The sequence below is a fragment of the Orycteropus afer genome, unplaced genomic scaffold (assembly GCF_000298275.1).
Source record: "Orycteropus afer afer isolate SDZICR_OR568_19922 unplaced genomic scaffold, OryAfe1.0 scaffold00088, whole genome shotgun sequence".
In the NCBI taxonomy this organism is placed as follows: Eukaryota; Metazoa; Chordata; class Mammalia; order Tubulidentata; family Orycteropodidae; genus Orycteropus; species Orycteropus afer.
This window is the reverse complement of record NW_006921675.1, coordinates 313,102-326,054: the sequence shown is the minus strand read 5'-3', so window position 1 is coordinate 326,054 and position 12,953 is coordinate 313,102. Positions and strand designations below refer to the sequence as shown.

Here is a 12,953-nt window from a genome sequence, read left to right as displayed (position 1 = left end):
GTCTAATGTCCTGACTGCTGCTTCCGTTGGCGTCGATTGTAGAACCAAGCAACGTGAATTCTTTGACAACCTCAATCTTCTCTCCATTTATCGTGATGCTGCTCATTGGTCCAGTTGTGAGGATTTTTGTTTTCTTTATATTGAGACATAATCCATATTGCAGACTGTACCACGTTAGTAGGAGAAAATGGTCTCTTATTTCAATACTTTACACTTCATAGAGTACTACTTAAGAGATGTTTTTAAAAGTTAACATAAAGTTTTCATTTTTATTTATGACTTAAACCTTGCCACCGCTGACAGAGGGAAGTTGTTCAGAGGCAAAGCTATATATAAGACTCATTAACCAAGATTTTGGTCACTTTGAATTATTTTGACATTATTACCTGCAGCTGTTCATCGATGCTCTGGCCACTACCTTCATTCAAAGACTGTTGTAAAGATGTCTTATTCTTATTAAGTTGATCATATAATCGCTTTATTTCATTCTATACAAAAAGATAAATGCAGGAGACAGTGAGCAACCTCTGTTACCTGTTTCTTTCTGTTTAATTTTGTGCTGATGGAAATTTCATACATATACAAAAATGGAAGGAGCTCTGTTAGCAGCACGCAGTCTCCACAACTTCTGGCTCATGGCCTTCCTTCCTGTACACTTTCCCCCAATCAGAATATTTTGATATCATGTCATTTCACTATGTATTTTTAAAAGATAAAGATTTTTCCCTTTATAAATACTACAATACATTCCCTCAAATCAATAATTTCTTAGTATATTAGCTCTCCTGTAAGTATTCACATTTCTCTTAATTTTCTCAATTTTTTTTTTTTTGGTGTTTGTTTAAATTGGGATCCAAGTGAGATCTATATTTTGTGATGGATTAATATATGTCTTAATTCTCTCTTTTTTTGTTTCTTGGATTTTTTTTGGGGGGGAGGGAGTGGTAAAAAAATGGGTCATTTTTTCTGTACAGTTTCCCCACTGACTGCACCTCCACGGCACTGTTTAACATGTTGTTTTCTTGTACCTCCTTTACGTGGATTCTAAAGGCTTAAATTCAAGTTTGAGTTCATGGGCAAGACTCCTTCACAAATAGTGTTGTGTTTCTTTTTGATTAGACAATTGTAGTAGTTTCCTAACTAGTCTATCTGTGTCAAGTCCCTAACTCTTACACAAACCAGTTTTGACATCTGCCACATTAATCTACCAAATAACATTCATTGTCATTACTTTGGAGATAAAACTTTAATAGCTTCCCCTTTCCTAGAAATTTAAATACAAATTATTCCATATGATATTAATTGGCTGAATCTAGTACAGAGAAGAACCATTGCTAATGAATCTATATCAAAGACTTTGGAAAGGGCCTCACTTTCAAATACTCTTCAACCATGAACAGCAGCACTAACATAAAGAACTTTACAGAAGGAGGAACTCACCATTTCCCTCAACAATTCCTATCAATGACTGCTGCCAGGAATAGGAATTATTGGAAATGAGGGGATCCATGCTGTATCCTAGGCAGTACTCAAGAAGCTGTGAGCTCGGAAGTGTACCTGATAACTGCGGATATAGTCGAGGCCAGCTTTCAGGGACTTGCTTCGAGAGGCAGCTGTAGCCTGGGTGTGCTCCAGGCACACTTGGAGGTTATCAAAACATTCAAGGAACAAGTTGGTGTTTTTGCCAGGACAAGTCACAGCTTTCAAAAGCTCACCCTTCTTGTCACTCATAGCCAAATAAAGTTTTTTCAGCTCAAGAGCCAGAGCCTGTTAGGTGGAGAGGAAGGGAGACAATGCGTGAGCTCTGACCCCACGAGGCTTCAGCACAGGGCTTTGAACCTGTTTTTCCCAGTTCAGTCATAACCAATGAAGCAAAACCAGAATGGATTTGAATTTATAAAATGTGGGTGTACCAAAACAATAATCATAATGGGAAAAATTATGGGTCCAAGCCCTGCTAATCTCCCTCTTAGAAAACAAATGCAGTGTGCATGTTGCATAGTAACTGAATCTCTTGACCAGCTGAGTTGGAAACAACAGTGCCCTGCTCAAAAATGGCAGCCACCCAGGCTGCTCTGAATGTGCGTCACGCTCCACAGTCCTGGCAATAATCCAGTCTTCTGCATCAGGCTTCTGAAAGGGCTGATTATGCCTCTTCTGAGACTCCTATTTCAGGGCTTTGACTTGCAATATTTCTCATTCCAGTTATTGTTCCTGTACACCGACATGCTACAAATTCAGATCGGTTCCAATTTTGTTGCGTTGGCTATGACTTAATCAGGTTTGCATTGGTTCAAAGACCTGCTTCAGCTATGCCTTAACAGCCAATACCTGGGTTCGCTAGATGTCCCTACCTCGCAGTGCACTTGCTGGGCTTGAACATCTCCTCTCAAAAGCGCAGGGCTTTGTACCACCATCTCCACACTGCCAAGACACTGACTGAGAGCCAGAAATAGCTCAAATAACTTTTCATCCAAACTAATGTATGTTTCTTCTGTCCTGTTTTCCTAAATCAAGAGGGAAATACACAAAATAAAAACCATTAAGATGCCTTGCCTTCCTAAACTGACATATAAACAACCAATCAACCAACCAACCCACTGCTATGGAGTCGATTCCAACTCATAGTAACCCCATTGAGTTTCCAAGGTTGTAAATCTTTACGGAAGTATACTGTCTCATCTTCCTCCCATGAAGCAGCTCATGGGTTTGAACTATTGACCTTCTGGTTAGCAGCCAAATATCTTACCCACCAGAGCTCCTTGACATATATACATATATGTTTTTTTTTTACAGATTGCCAGGTGATTCTTACAGACCTTATGTATACATAAGAATCACCTGGGAATCTTATTATTAAAATGCAGATTCTGATTCAGTGTATCCGGGATAGAAACGCAAATTCTCAGCAGGTGATCAAACCTCAAATGAACCAGTTTGAAGCCCTGGTTACAAGTCATTTAGGAACACGCTAAAGCTAGTAATCTCCCCAATTTGGACTCTGTTGATCTTCATTGAGGTATACATCACATTACTCAGTACAGCAGCTCAGCATTAAGCCTACTTAGGCTGTAGACTATGCGGAATTCTTTCTCATACTCCCTCCCTAACCCCCTTTCCTCACCCTTCCAATCCCAGATCATCACTACAGACATTACTAACCATCATGATTCTCTCCTCTGCTAATCCCAGACTCAGAATCCTTTTCTACACAATGCTCAGGCAGCCACTATGAAACTGATAAAAGTTTGTAAGCAAGATAAATTCTATTTGCAATTCTAGGAATTATTCTATTATTTGTTCATTCAAGAAAATTAAAACATCACGACTGTCTTCCTATTTCTTATGCTATTGCAATAAGAGAGAGATTTAATGTGCAAACCTCTACCTGTGTCTGGAGATTATTTGCTTCTTGACGCAGGTCTTCTAGTTGGATAGTATAGGTTTGCAGTTCTTCGGTTGTTGGGTATCTAAAGTTATACAAGCCCACACTGGGTAGAATACTCATATTTGTGGCAACCTATTTGAAAAAGGTCTGTTAGTGAAAGTTGAGATCTTGATGATGTTAATGAAAATAACAAAAATGCCTTACCATGCTCTGAGTCACCTTCTTGGAAAATATTTTTGACTAGCTTATCATTTATAAGAAAAAGTAATTAAATTTCAAACATTTTAGATGGTTTTAAGTCATGATAGGCTTTACTTGGACACTTGATAGTCCTTTTAGATACTAAAATGAGGGAAAACAAACCATATTTTGAGAAATAAAGTAAAACTACTAATCTTTCAATTTAGTAGCAATGATACTCATGTAACAAGGTTAGTTGTTTATCTTATTTACTAGTTGGTTCCTGGTGCACCAATTCTTAATGCAGAATACAATCACCTCCTGGGCTGGATTTGCATCTTGATTTATCATTGAAAAACAAAATAAGTATTGAAAATGAGCTATGATTTCAGAGGGAGAATGACTCGGAGTGAATTTCTTCCTCAGATTGGAAAACTGACATTAAAAGAACCATGTTGGAATGGTGTAAGTTTCTTTTTGGCTAAGTAACTACTAATGCTATTCTGTCCTTTGAAAGAGAATGATATGCATATGCAAGCTAAAACTATGTTTAATAAGGAAAAACCAGGACTAAAGCCCTACTAAGGGCTTGATTCAAGTTTAATGGGTCAAATACGGTTCTCAGCAGAAAAGATGAGCACTGAAAAATTTCTACCAGATTGGAGAATCACTGATAACCTTCGTCCAGATGTTAGAGTGGAATGTTGACAGCAGATGGCTGATTGAGGTGGGCTGAGCAAAAGAACTGGCTAAAAGCAACAGTTGTCCTTCTTGTTTGGAGAGAAATCCAACAGTAGCTAGCTCTACTGATCGTAGTCTAGGCTGAATAAAAACTGTCATGACAGTACTGTTGGGAACCCTGAGTGACAGGTATCATTGGCATGTGTCCTTTCCTCTTCGAATTTTCTCAAAATAGGCTATTTCATACGTTCAAGTCTTTGCACATGTTGTCTCTGCCTAATATCCTATTACTACCCTTGTCAACCTAGAGACCATCAAGACATTGTTCAAAACTCAGCTCAAGTATCATCTTCTCTTTGAGGGCTTTCCTTGTGCTTTCCCCTCTGCACCCCTAGTAGACCAGTTGCTTCCACTGAACACAGTAAATTCTTGTATCACAATTCCCATAGCATATGACGCATAGGTTATTTTCCTTGTTAGACTTTGAACTCTCTGGGAAATGGGATCAGATTAATCTTTTCAATCTTGGACCCTGTCACAGAGGCTGGCACACAGCTGATTCTAAAGAGCCTTTTGATGAGTGAATGATACTCATATAGCACTGTACAGTTTTGAAAGTATTTTTGCATGTATTATTTATTCCTTTACTTACTCAACAAATGTAACTGAGATATCTGTGATGTGCCAGGCACTATGCTAGCCACTCAAATGAGACCAAGCAGACATGGCCTTTCCTCTCATAGTACACGCCATCCGTGGGGAATACAGACTAATAGTATGGGATAGCAATGGTCACGGGAGCCCAGGATGCTGGAGAATCACCTCATGCAGATTTCCGGGAGGACGACGAAAGGTCTGCAGAGTCAAGAACCACCTTGGCTTTGTACCAGCCTTCCATTTTTGCTTTCTGAAAATAAACCACTACATAACGCACAACATACATTTTTATTCAATGAGTGTTTTTTGGATTTTCAAAGATAAACATGCTTATTTACACTCTGAACACAGACAGACTGACCTGAGGCTCCAAAACCTGAGGTGAAGGTAGCTGTATTTGTGATGAGAGTTCATGTTGTAAATATTGCCATTTATCTCCACTTTGGCCCTGGGCTGACAGGACCCCATCTGGGGCATCATTTTGGGGGCTAGAGTCTTTACTGCTTTCGAGAAAGAGGTGAAGAGAATATAATTTTGCATTACATTTAGACACTTAGAAGTGATTTTTAATAAAACATTCTTAATTATTTCAGCAAAATATACTACTGCATGTCCAACTACTTAGAAATGTTTTACCTCAAAGATGATTCCTGAGTGGGATCTTTATCTTGTTGGGAATGTTGGGGCCACATTTTCATAATATTACAGTCTATGAATTTGATTAAATCTTTCTGCTCCACTGGTTTTAACTCCAGGACCTACAAATAAATAAGATTCAAATGGCCCATTTAATCATGGCTTTCAATCAGCACCCACAGGTTTCTTCTGTAGAGATAATCTAATTTCTTACCACTTCCTAAATCCTTACATACTATGTTCCTTTCTTGCTTGCTTGTTTTTATCTTTTGTTTCTCAAAAATCTATTTAAAATATTTACTCAATGACAAAGTGTTATTTAAAATATACGACACATTGAAAAAAAAAATCACCAAAAATGTATTAATATATTTTGAAACAATAGGTACAATGAACCAAATGAAATAAATCAGAGGGGATGGTGCAAGGCTCTTTGGATCGGAATAAACAATTATACTATTCATTGGCATTGTCACAGGCTTTAATTACTTGTAGTAATCAGGATGATGATAAATGGAATAGGGGTTTATCAAGAGCCAGTGTCTCCCAAAAGCCTCTCGTCCAAGGGAGAGAGAATTCTGATGACATCCATGTATACCCCTCATGTGCCATGGGCAAGAGAACAAAGGAGGACTCAGGTCTGTGCTTATATAGTATAAACCGGAGGTGAGTATATGCTGGATTGCATGGGAAAGGTGAAAGGGATTTATAAAAAGGGTCCTTCCCTTACTGGTCTGGCCCACTGTCTTTTGTTTAGTTGCAAACCAGCATAACCAGAAAGAATATTTTTTTCCTTCCAGTGACAAGATTAATTCTGTACAATTAAGTAGTCATGGAGACAGAGAAAGTTACTGTGAGCTTAGAACAGGGAGAAAGCTTTCTTAGACAAGAAGTGCCCAGGAGAGAGATGCAATTCCCAGCCTCCTTATCTGACAATGCTCTGAACCCAAGGGACTCCTAAAGGCAGACCACCCTCCCAGCAATAGGGAAAGCAGAGTTGCAGCAACAGAGATAAGTTCATCTTGAGGATATTTGCTCTGTTTGATATAAGATGCAAGTAAATAAAGGAGCAAAGTTAGTGAGCCTGGACAGTACACGATGAAAGCAGAGATTGCAGCAAATGCTCAAAATTCAGAGCAATGGCCAAACATTACACTTCCATCCAGTCATACAAGCAAACACTCCAATGGCAGTTTAATATTCAAAGGGGACTTCCATATAGAAAGCTGTATTCTTCTTCTTAAAACTCTTAGGGGCTGAAATTACCTGTTGTTGCTGGAAGTCCTTCTGTCTACTAAATTGTGGCCTTTCAGTTACAATAAATGCAAATGCAGAAAGGTTATCTGGCTGGAGAACTTTTCCATGCTCTGAAGGTTTCTTTACAATGGAATGCTGCAAAAAATTTCATGATGGCAAGTTATTTCAAAAGACCCACTTTATTTCAACAAGAATAATGGAAAAGATTTTTATGAAGTAAATGATAGCATTTTGTCATTTATTAAAATAATATACTATGATTTAATGTGCTTTCTTCCTAACCACTTAAAAAAATATACTCCATTTGATGAAATGGCATCTTATGCTGTTCTTAACTGAATTTATCTAATGAATTATTTAAAGCCAGGGAAGGAAGGTTGGGCAATCCTACTTCCGTAGTGATACTGCCTTGGAAACCCAAGGAGGGGTGGCTATGAGTCGGGGCCGACTCAACGGCACATAACAACAGCAACAACAAAGGGCATTTATTGTCTTTTTCTTAAGAATGAAGTTTAAAAAAAAAAGTAAAAAAAAAAGGGGTACCCCTATGTCTAATACACATGTAGATTTTTTAAGAAAAGAGAAAACATATTAGGATGAAAGTTGAGCCATATGGCCTGTGGGTCTACAACAAATCTTATTTCTGTGAGTGTAAGTCCTCTTAAGTAGGAATCATGCATAAGTATAAATGTAAATCTTATGTACTAGGATTCTATCATAAGATGCAAATTTGCATTTGTAAATATTGAATACTTTTAAAAATCAAAGAGTACTTTGGCTGTGTAACACTTTGATCAATATATATAAATATTTGTAAATGAATAATGAAAATACCCTGGAAGCAAGTTTTGTGTTACTGAAGTCAAATTTTAATCTTATCTCTACAGGCTTCATTTTCCAATCAGTCGGAGAGTCACACAGTGCCTTTAGAATACATCCTTCTAGTAGGAAGAAGGCTTACACTAGACCTCAATACCAGCAAGACTAGCCAACCCAATCAAACCAACTCAAACCAAACCACTACCACCTCCAATAACAAACTATGTAAACAGCACAGTAAAATAAAATCACTACCAAAAAGGCAGTGTACCCACCCCTGAGTGTTAAGAGGCATAATTCTTTCTTAGAGTAGTTTCAGCGTTCTCTTTCATTCAGAGTTCTTCTCTGATGGGTCTACCACATGTGTATATGGTGGTGCTATGTGCTTTCAAGTGGATTTTGATTCAGCGACCCCATGTGACAGAGAAGAATTGCTCCATAGGGTTTTCTAGGCTGTAATCTTTATGGGAGCAGATCACCAAGTCTTTCTCCCATCAAGCCACTGGGTGAGTTAGAACTGCCAACTTTTTGGTACTTAACCGGGGCTCCTTATATGTGCATACTGATATACACACATAGCCTTATTTTACCTGATCTTCACTGTATTTCTCCTGAAGCATCATCTGGACTTTTTCCAAATTGCATTTGACAGTTTTTAGTTTTAAGGAAAGTGCTTCAGCCTCTTGCTGAATGGCTCCACTATCCCCCAGGCCTTGATCTTTGCAATTCTCCAACAGAAAGGCCACCTTGTGTTCAATCTCTGTTATCATAGCCTAGGAAACAAATCATTTAATTATTCATACTTTTGGACTTAAAAAAGCATTATTGCCCAAAATAAGTTAGATTCTCTCTTTACCTAAGTGTATACAAGAAGTGTCAGGCATACGGCTGGAATGGATCTTAAACAAACAAATAAACTTCTATGTAATTCCTATGCTGTTTCAAATTGTAGATGTTACTCTAAAACAACAGTAAGTAAGTGATTCTATAATCACTTTAGAAAACATCCCAGAAAGTATCCAGCATAGGATAACCTGGTGCCATCAAGTCGATTCCAACTCGTACAAACTCTAGAAGACAGAGCAGAACTCTCTCACAGGATTTCCAAGGCTGTAATCTTTACAGAAGCAGATTGCCACATCTATTTCCCATGGAGTGGCTGATGGGTTTACATCACCGGCCTTTTGTTTAGCAGCCAAATGCTTAAGCACAGCACCACCAGGGCTCTGTCTAGCACAGCATAGTGGTTAAGATAACAGATACTGAAAGTACACTACCTAGATTCAGATCCCAGCTTTGACATTTAGTAGCTATGTAAATTTGGGCATATTACTTTATATGAGTGTGCCGCTAGTCATCTGTGAAATGGGAGTAATAATAGAACTTACCTCCAAGAGTCATTGTGAAGAGTTAATGAGTTAATCCAGGTGCTCTGACCAGTCTGTGCTTTAAAAGCATTATCTATTATTTTAATGTTTCCCACCTCCCTAACATAAATCTTTTCTGGCGATCCAAGTGTCAAAGTAATAGTAAAAGAAGATAGAACCACAGAACTAGTTGAACATCCCTTCCTTTGCCCTTTTCAGGCTCGTGGTCAAGCCAAATAAGCCTCCGAAATATCAGAAGAACACCACAGAAGAAATCATTTGGAACCTAAAACACTGAGTCATTGATACAACTGGCCAATTTACACACAAGTCTAAAAATAAATCAGCCGGATGAGGTAAGTTTCTCAGTTAGTCACTGTCATTGTAGTCTTCCCCAGCAGACCAAGTTTGCCATCTCCTGGGGCTCAGGAGCTCAAACAGTGCGGCCAGCTGGGTGGCACCAAGCCTATCAGCATTCATAGCTGCTTGGGGGGCGGGGCACACCAATCCAGCAGCCACATTCATATTCACATTCCAGCACCATGGTCGTTTGAGTTAAAACTTAGCACCTGCCTAGGTACAGGTTCAATTCTTTGGGGAAACCTCTATCCTTAAAACAAATTTTCCAACAATACATCTTACAACTACTCCATTTTGAGCCGACTCTTGCATCTTCTATAACCTTTTCTAACTTTGTTTTTCCCACTTAGGTATTTATATTTTCTTTCCTATGTGTACTTCATGACTTTCACTTTAATAGCTGCAAGTTGATATACCAGGGTTCACCTGACAACCTTCCCAGTGTTACTCCTTAAACTGTTTCCAGTTCTTCATGTTTGTAGTCAACACTGACAAGATTATTATTCTCCTTTTGGGATTTGTAGAGGGGAAATTTAAGTAATGATATTATTAGGACAAAGAAGATGGACATTGTATATGTCAATGACCTCCCAAAACATCAAACTACCATACGAAGCTACCAGACATTCAAATTAAAAACCAAACTTGTTGCCTTTAAGTTGATTCCGATTCACAGTGACCCCATATATAACAGAATAAAACTGCTCCATTGGGTTTTCCTGGCTGTAATCTTAATGGAAGCAGATTGCGGTCCTTTCTTTTGTAGTACTGCTGGGTGGGTTCAAACCACAAACCTTAAAGTTAGTAGATAACTGTAAAACATTTGCACCACCTAAGGACCAAAAACCAAACCACACTCACTGCCGTCAAGTTGGATCTGACTCATAGCAACCCCTCCTTAGGATTCCGAGGCAGTATCACTACAGAAGTAGATCACCCAATCTTCCTTCCAAGGAGTGGCTGATGGGTTTGAACTGCTAGCTTCTGGTTAGCAGTCAGATGCCTTAGGCACTAAGTCACCAGAGCTCTCACCTAAGGACCTATTGCAGATATTAACAGACCTATTTTTCTATAATTTTGCCAGATTTATATAATTTTTGTCTATGTAATACAGGAACAAGGTAACAGCTATTTTAATTCATATGTCCTAAATGATCAAGGCTAAACATTTTCCCAAACTATTAACTTACTAATATAACTTTTTCTTGAATGATCTGTCCTTTGGAAATTTTACTGCTGGGTGCTTAGAGTTTTTACAGATCACTGTAAGTCGTTTTCTGTTTTAACATTAAACTGTATGTGCCAATAACTTTTATACTTTTTTAAAGTATTGACGGATATGATCCCATAGAGGTTTAAATTATTTTTCTGACATTATTCTGGGCATCATTTCCTTTGTAGTTTTTCCATTGCTTCAACAATCCAAAGTTATTATCTCAACAAGGTACAAGAAAGATATTATGTTTCATCATCATCATAATGACCTAGTGGCTTATATTTAATTCTTCTAATCTAATAAAAATAAGATGTGGACCTGTTGTTGTTGTTGTTATGTGCTGTCAAGTCATCTCTGACTTATAGCAACCTTATGCACACTGCCTGGTCCTATGCCAGCCTCACTATCCCTACAATACCCTGAGCCCAGCGTTGCAGTCAGTGTGTCTATCTGTCTTATTGAGGGCCTTCTCCTGTTCCTTTGACCCTGAACTTTATCAAGTGTGACATCCTTCTCCAGAGAATGGTCCCTTCTGACAACATGACCAAAGTAGGTGAGACAAAGTCTGGCCATTCTCCTTCCAAGGAGCATTCTGGCTGCACTGCTTCCAGGACAGACTTGTTAGTTCTTTCAGCAGTCCATGGTACTTGCAGCATTCTTCGCCAACACCACAACTCAAAAGCATCAACTCTTCTTCGATCTTCCTTATTCATTGTCCAGCTCTCACATGCATATGAGGCAATTGAAAATACCATGGCTTGGGTTAGGTGCATCCTAGTCTTCAAGGAGATATCTTTGCTCTTCAGAGCTTGAAAGAGGTCTTTTGCAGCAGATTTGCCCATGCAATGCACCTTTTGATGTCTTGACTGCTGCTTCCATTGGTGTTGATTGTAGAACTAAGTAATATGAAGTCTTTGACAATTTCAATCTTTTCTCCATCTATCATGATGCTGCTTATTGGTCCAGTTGTGAGGATTTTTGTTTTCTTTATGTTGAGATGTAATCCATACTGTAGACTGTAGTCTTTAATTTTCATCAGTAAGTGCTCTAAGTCATCCTCACTTTCAGAAGGCAAAGTTGTGTTATCGGGGTGTTGCAGGTTGTTAAAGAGTCTTCCTCCAATCCTGATGCCATGTTCTTCTTCATAGTCCAGCTTCTCAGATTATTTGCTCAGCATACAAGTTGAATAAGTATGGTGAAAGGATACAACCCTGATGCATTCCCTTCCTGATTTTCAACCATGCAGTATCCCCTTGTTGTGTTCGAACGACAGCCTCTTGATCTATGTCCAGGTTCCTCATGAATACAATTAAGTGTTCTGGAGTTCCCATTCTTCTAAAAGTTATCCATAATTTTTTATGATCCACACAATCGAATGCCTTTGCATAGTCAAAAACACAAGCAAACATCTTTCTGGTATTCTTTGCATTGAGCCAAGGTCCACCTGACATCAGTAACGATATCCCTTGCTCTACATCACCTTCTGAATCCACCTTGCACCTCCGGAAATTCTCTGTCAATATACATTTTTAAATTATCTTCAATAAGATTTTACTTACATGCGATATTAATGGTATTGTTCGATAATTTCCACATTCTGTGGGATCACCTTTCTTTGGAATGGGTACAAAAATGGAACTCTTCTAGTCAGTTGGCCAGGTAGCTGTCTTCCAAATCTCTTGGCATAGCTGAGTGAGTACATCCAGCAGGGCATCCGTTTGTTGAAACATTTCATGGGTGGGCCTAGGTTTATTTTTTTTTCCATTTTATATCTAATTATCCCAACAATATTTATTAAATAATTTCTTCCCCCACCCTTTGTAGTACTTAGTCATATATGAAGTTACTTGTCTATGTTAGGGTTTATTCCTAGAATAGAGATAAATGTCCCTTCCAAACTAGACTCTTAGAAAGAGCTTGGATTTTTGAGAGTGATTCAGAAATAGGTTAAGATCCCAGCTTTACCACTTGGTGAAATTGTGTAACCTCCCCAGGCCTACATTTCACTATATGGAAAGACCTACCCTCGTGAGGTTGTGAGGATTACAGGCACACTGATATCTTGTTCTCTAGACTCACTCTGACTTTGTATATTACTTTCAGCATTTTTTCCAAAGTATGCTGCACCTCTCTAGGCCCCCATTTCTCCATCTATGTAACAGGAATTCTAACCTTGAAGCATCAGGAAGTGTTTTTTATGAACATCAAATGAGACAAACCCACATGGTAAACTATAAGGAGCTGTTCTGGTTACCTAGTGCCGGTCTGACAAGAATATACTACAAACAGGATGGCCTTAACAACAGGAGTTTATTCTCTCACAATTTGGAGGCTTTAAGTCCAAGTTCAAAGTGCCAGGCTCGAGGGGCTAGGTGAAAGCCCCTCAACCTTG

General features: G+C 38.6%; 1 protein-coding gene across 1 annotated transcript in view; it reads right to left on the bottom strand.

Annotated features, from left to right (window-relative positions):
• The window catches only part of SYNE2 (spectrin repeat containing nuclear envelope protein 2), a 285,164-nt gene that overhangs the window by 99,128 nt on the left and 173,083 nt on the right, over positions 1-12,953 (bottom strand). The window contains exons 63-70 of the mRNA XM_042781144.1: positions 8,209-8,391; positions 6,809-6,934; positions 5,543-5,664; positions 5,268-5,409; positions 3,389-3,520; positions 2,355-2,507; positions 1,558-1,767; positions 387-488 (exon numbers count right to left, since the gene is read on the bottom strand). Coding sequence (XP_042637078.1) covers positions 387-488; positions 1,558-1,767; positions 2,355-2,507; positions 3,389-3,520; positions 5,268-5,409; positions 5,543-5,664; positions 6,809-6,934; positions 8,209-8,391 — 1,170 coding nt within the window. The remainder of the gene's footprint in view (positions 1-386; positions 489-1,557; positions 1,768-2,354; positions 2,508-3,388; positions 3,521-5,267; positions 5,410-5,542; positions 5,665-6,808; positions 6,935-8,208; positions 8,392-12,953) is intronic.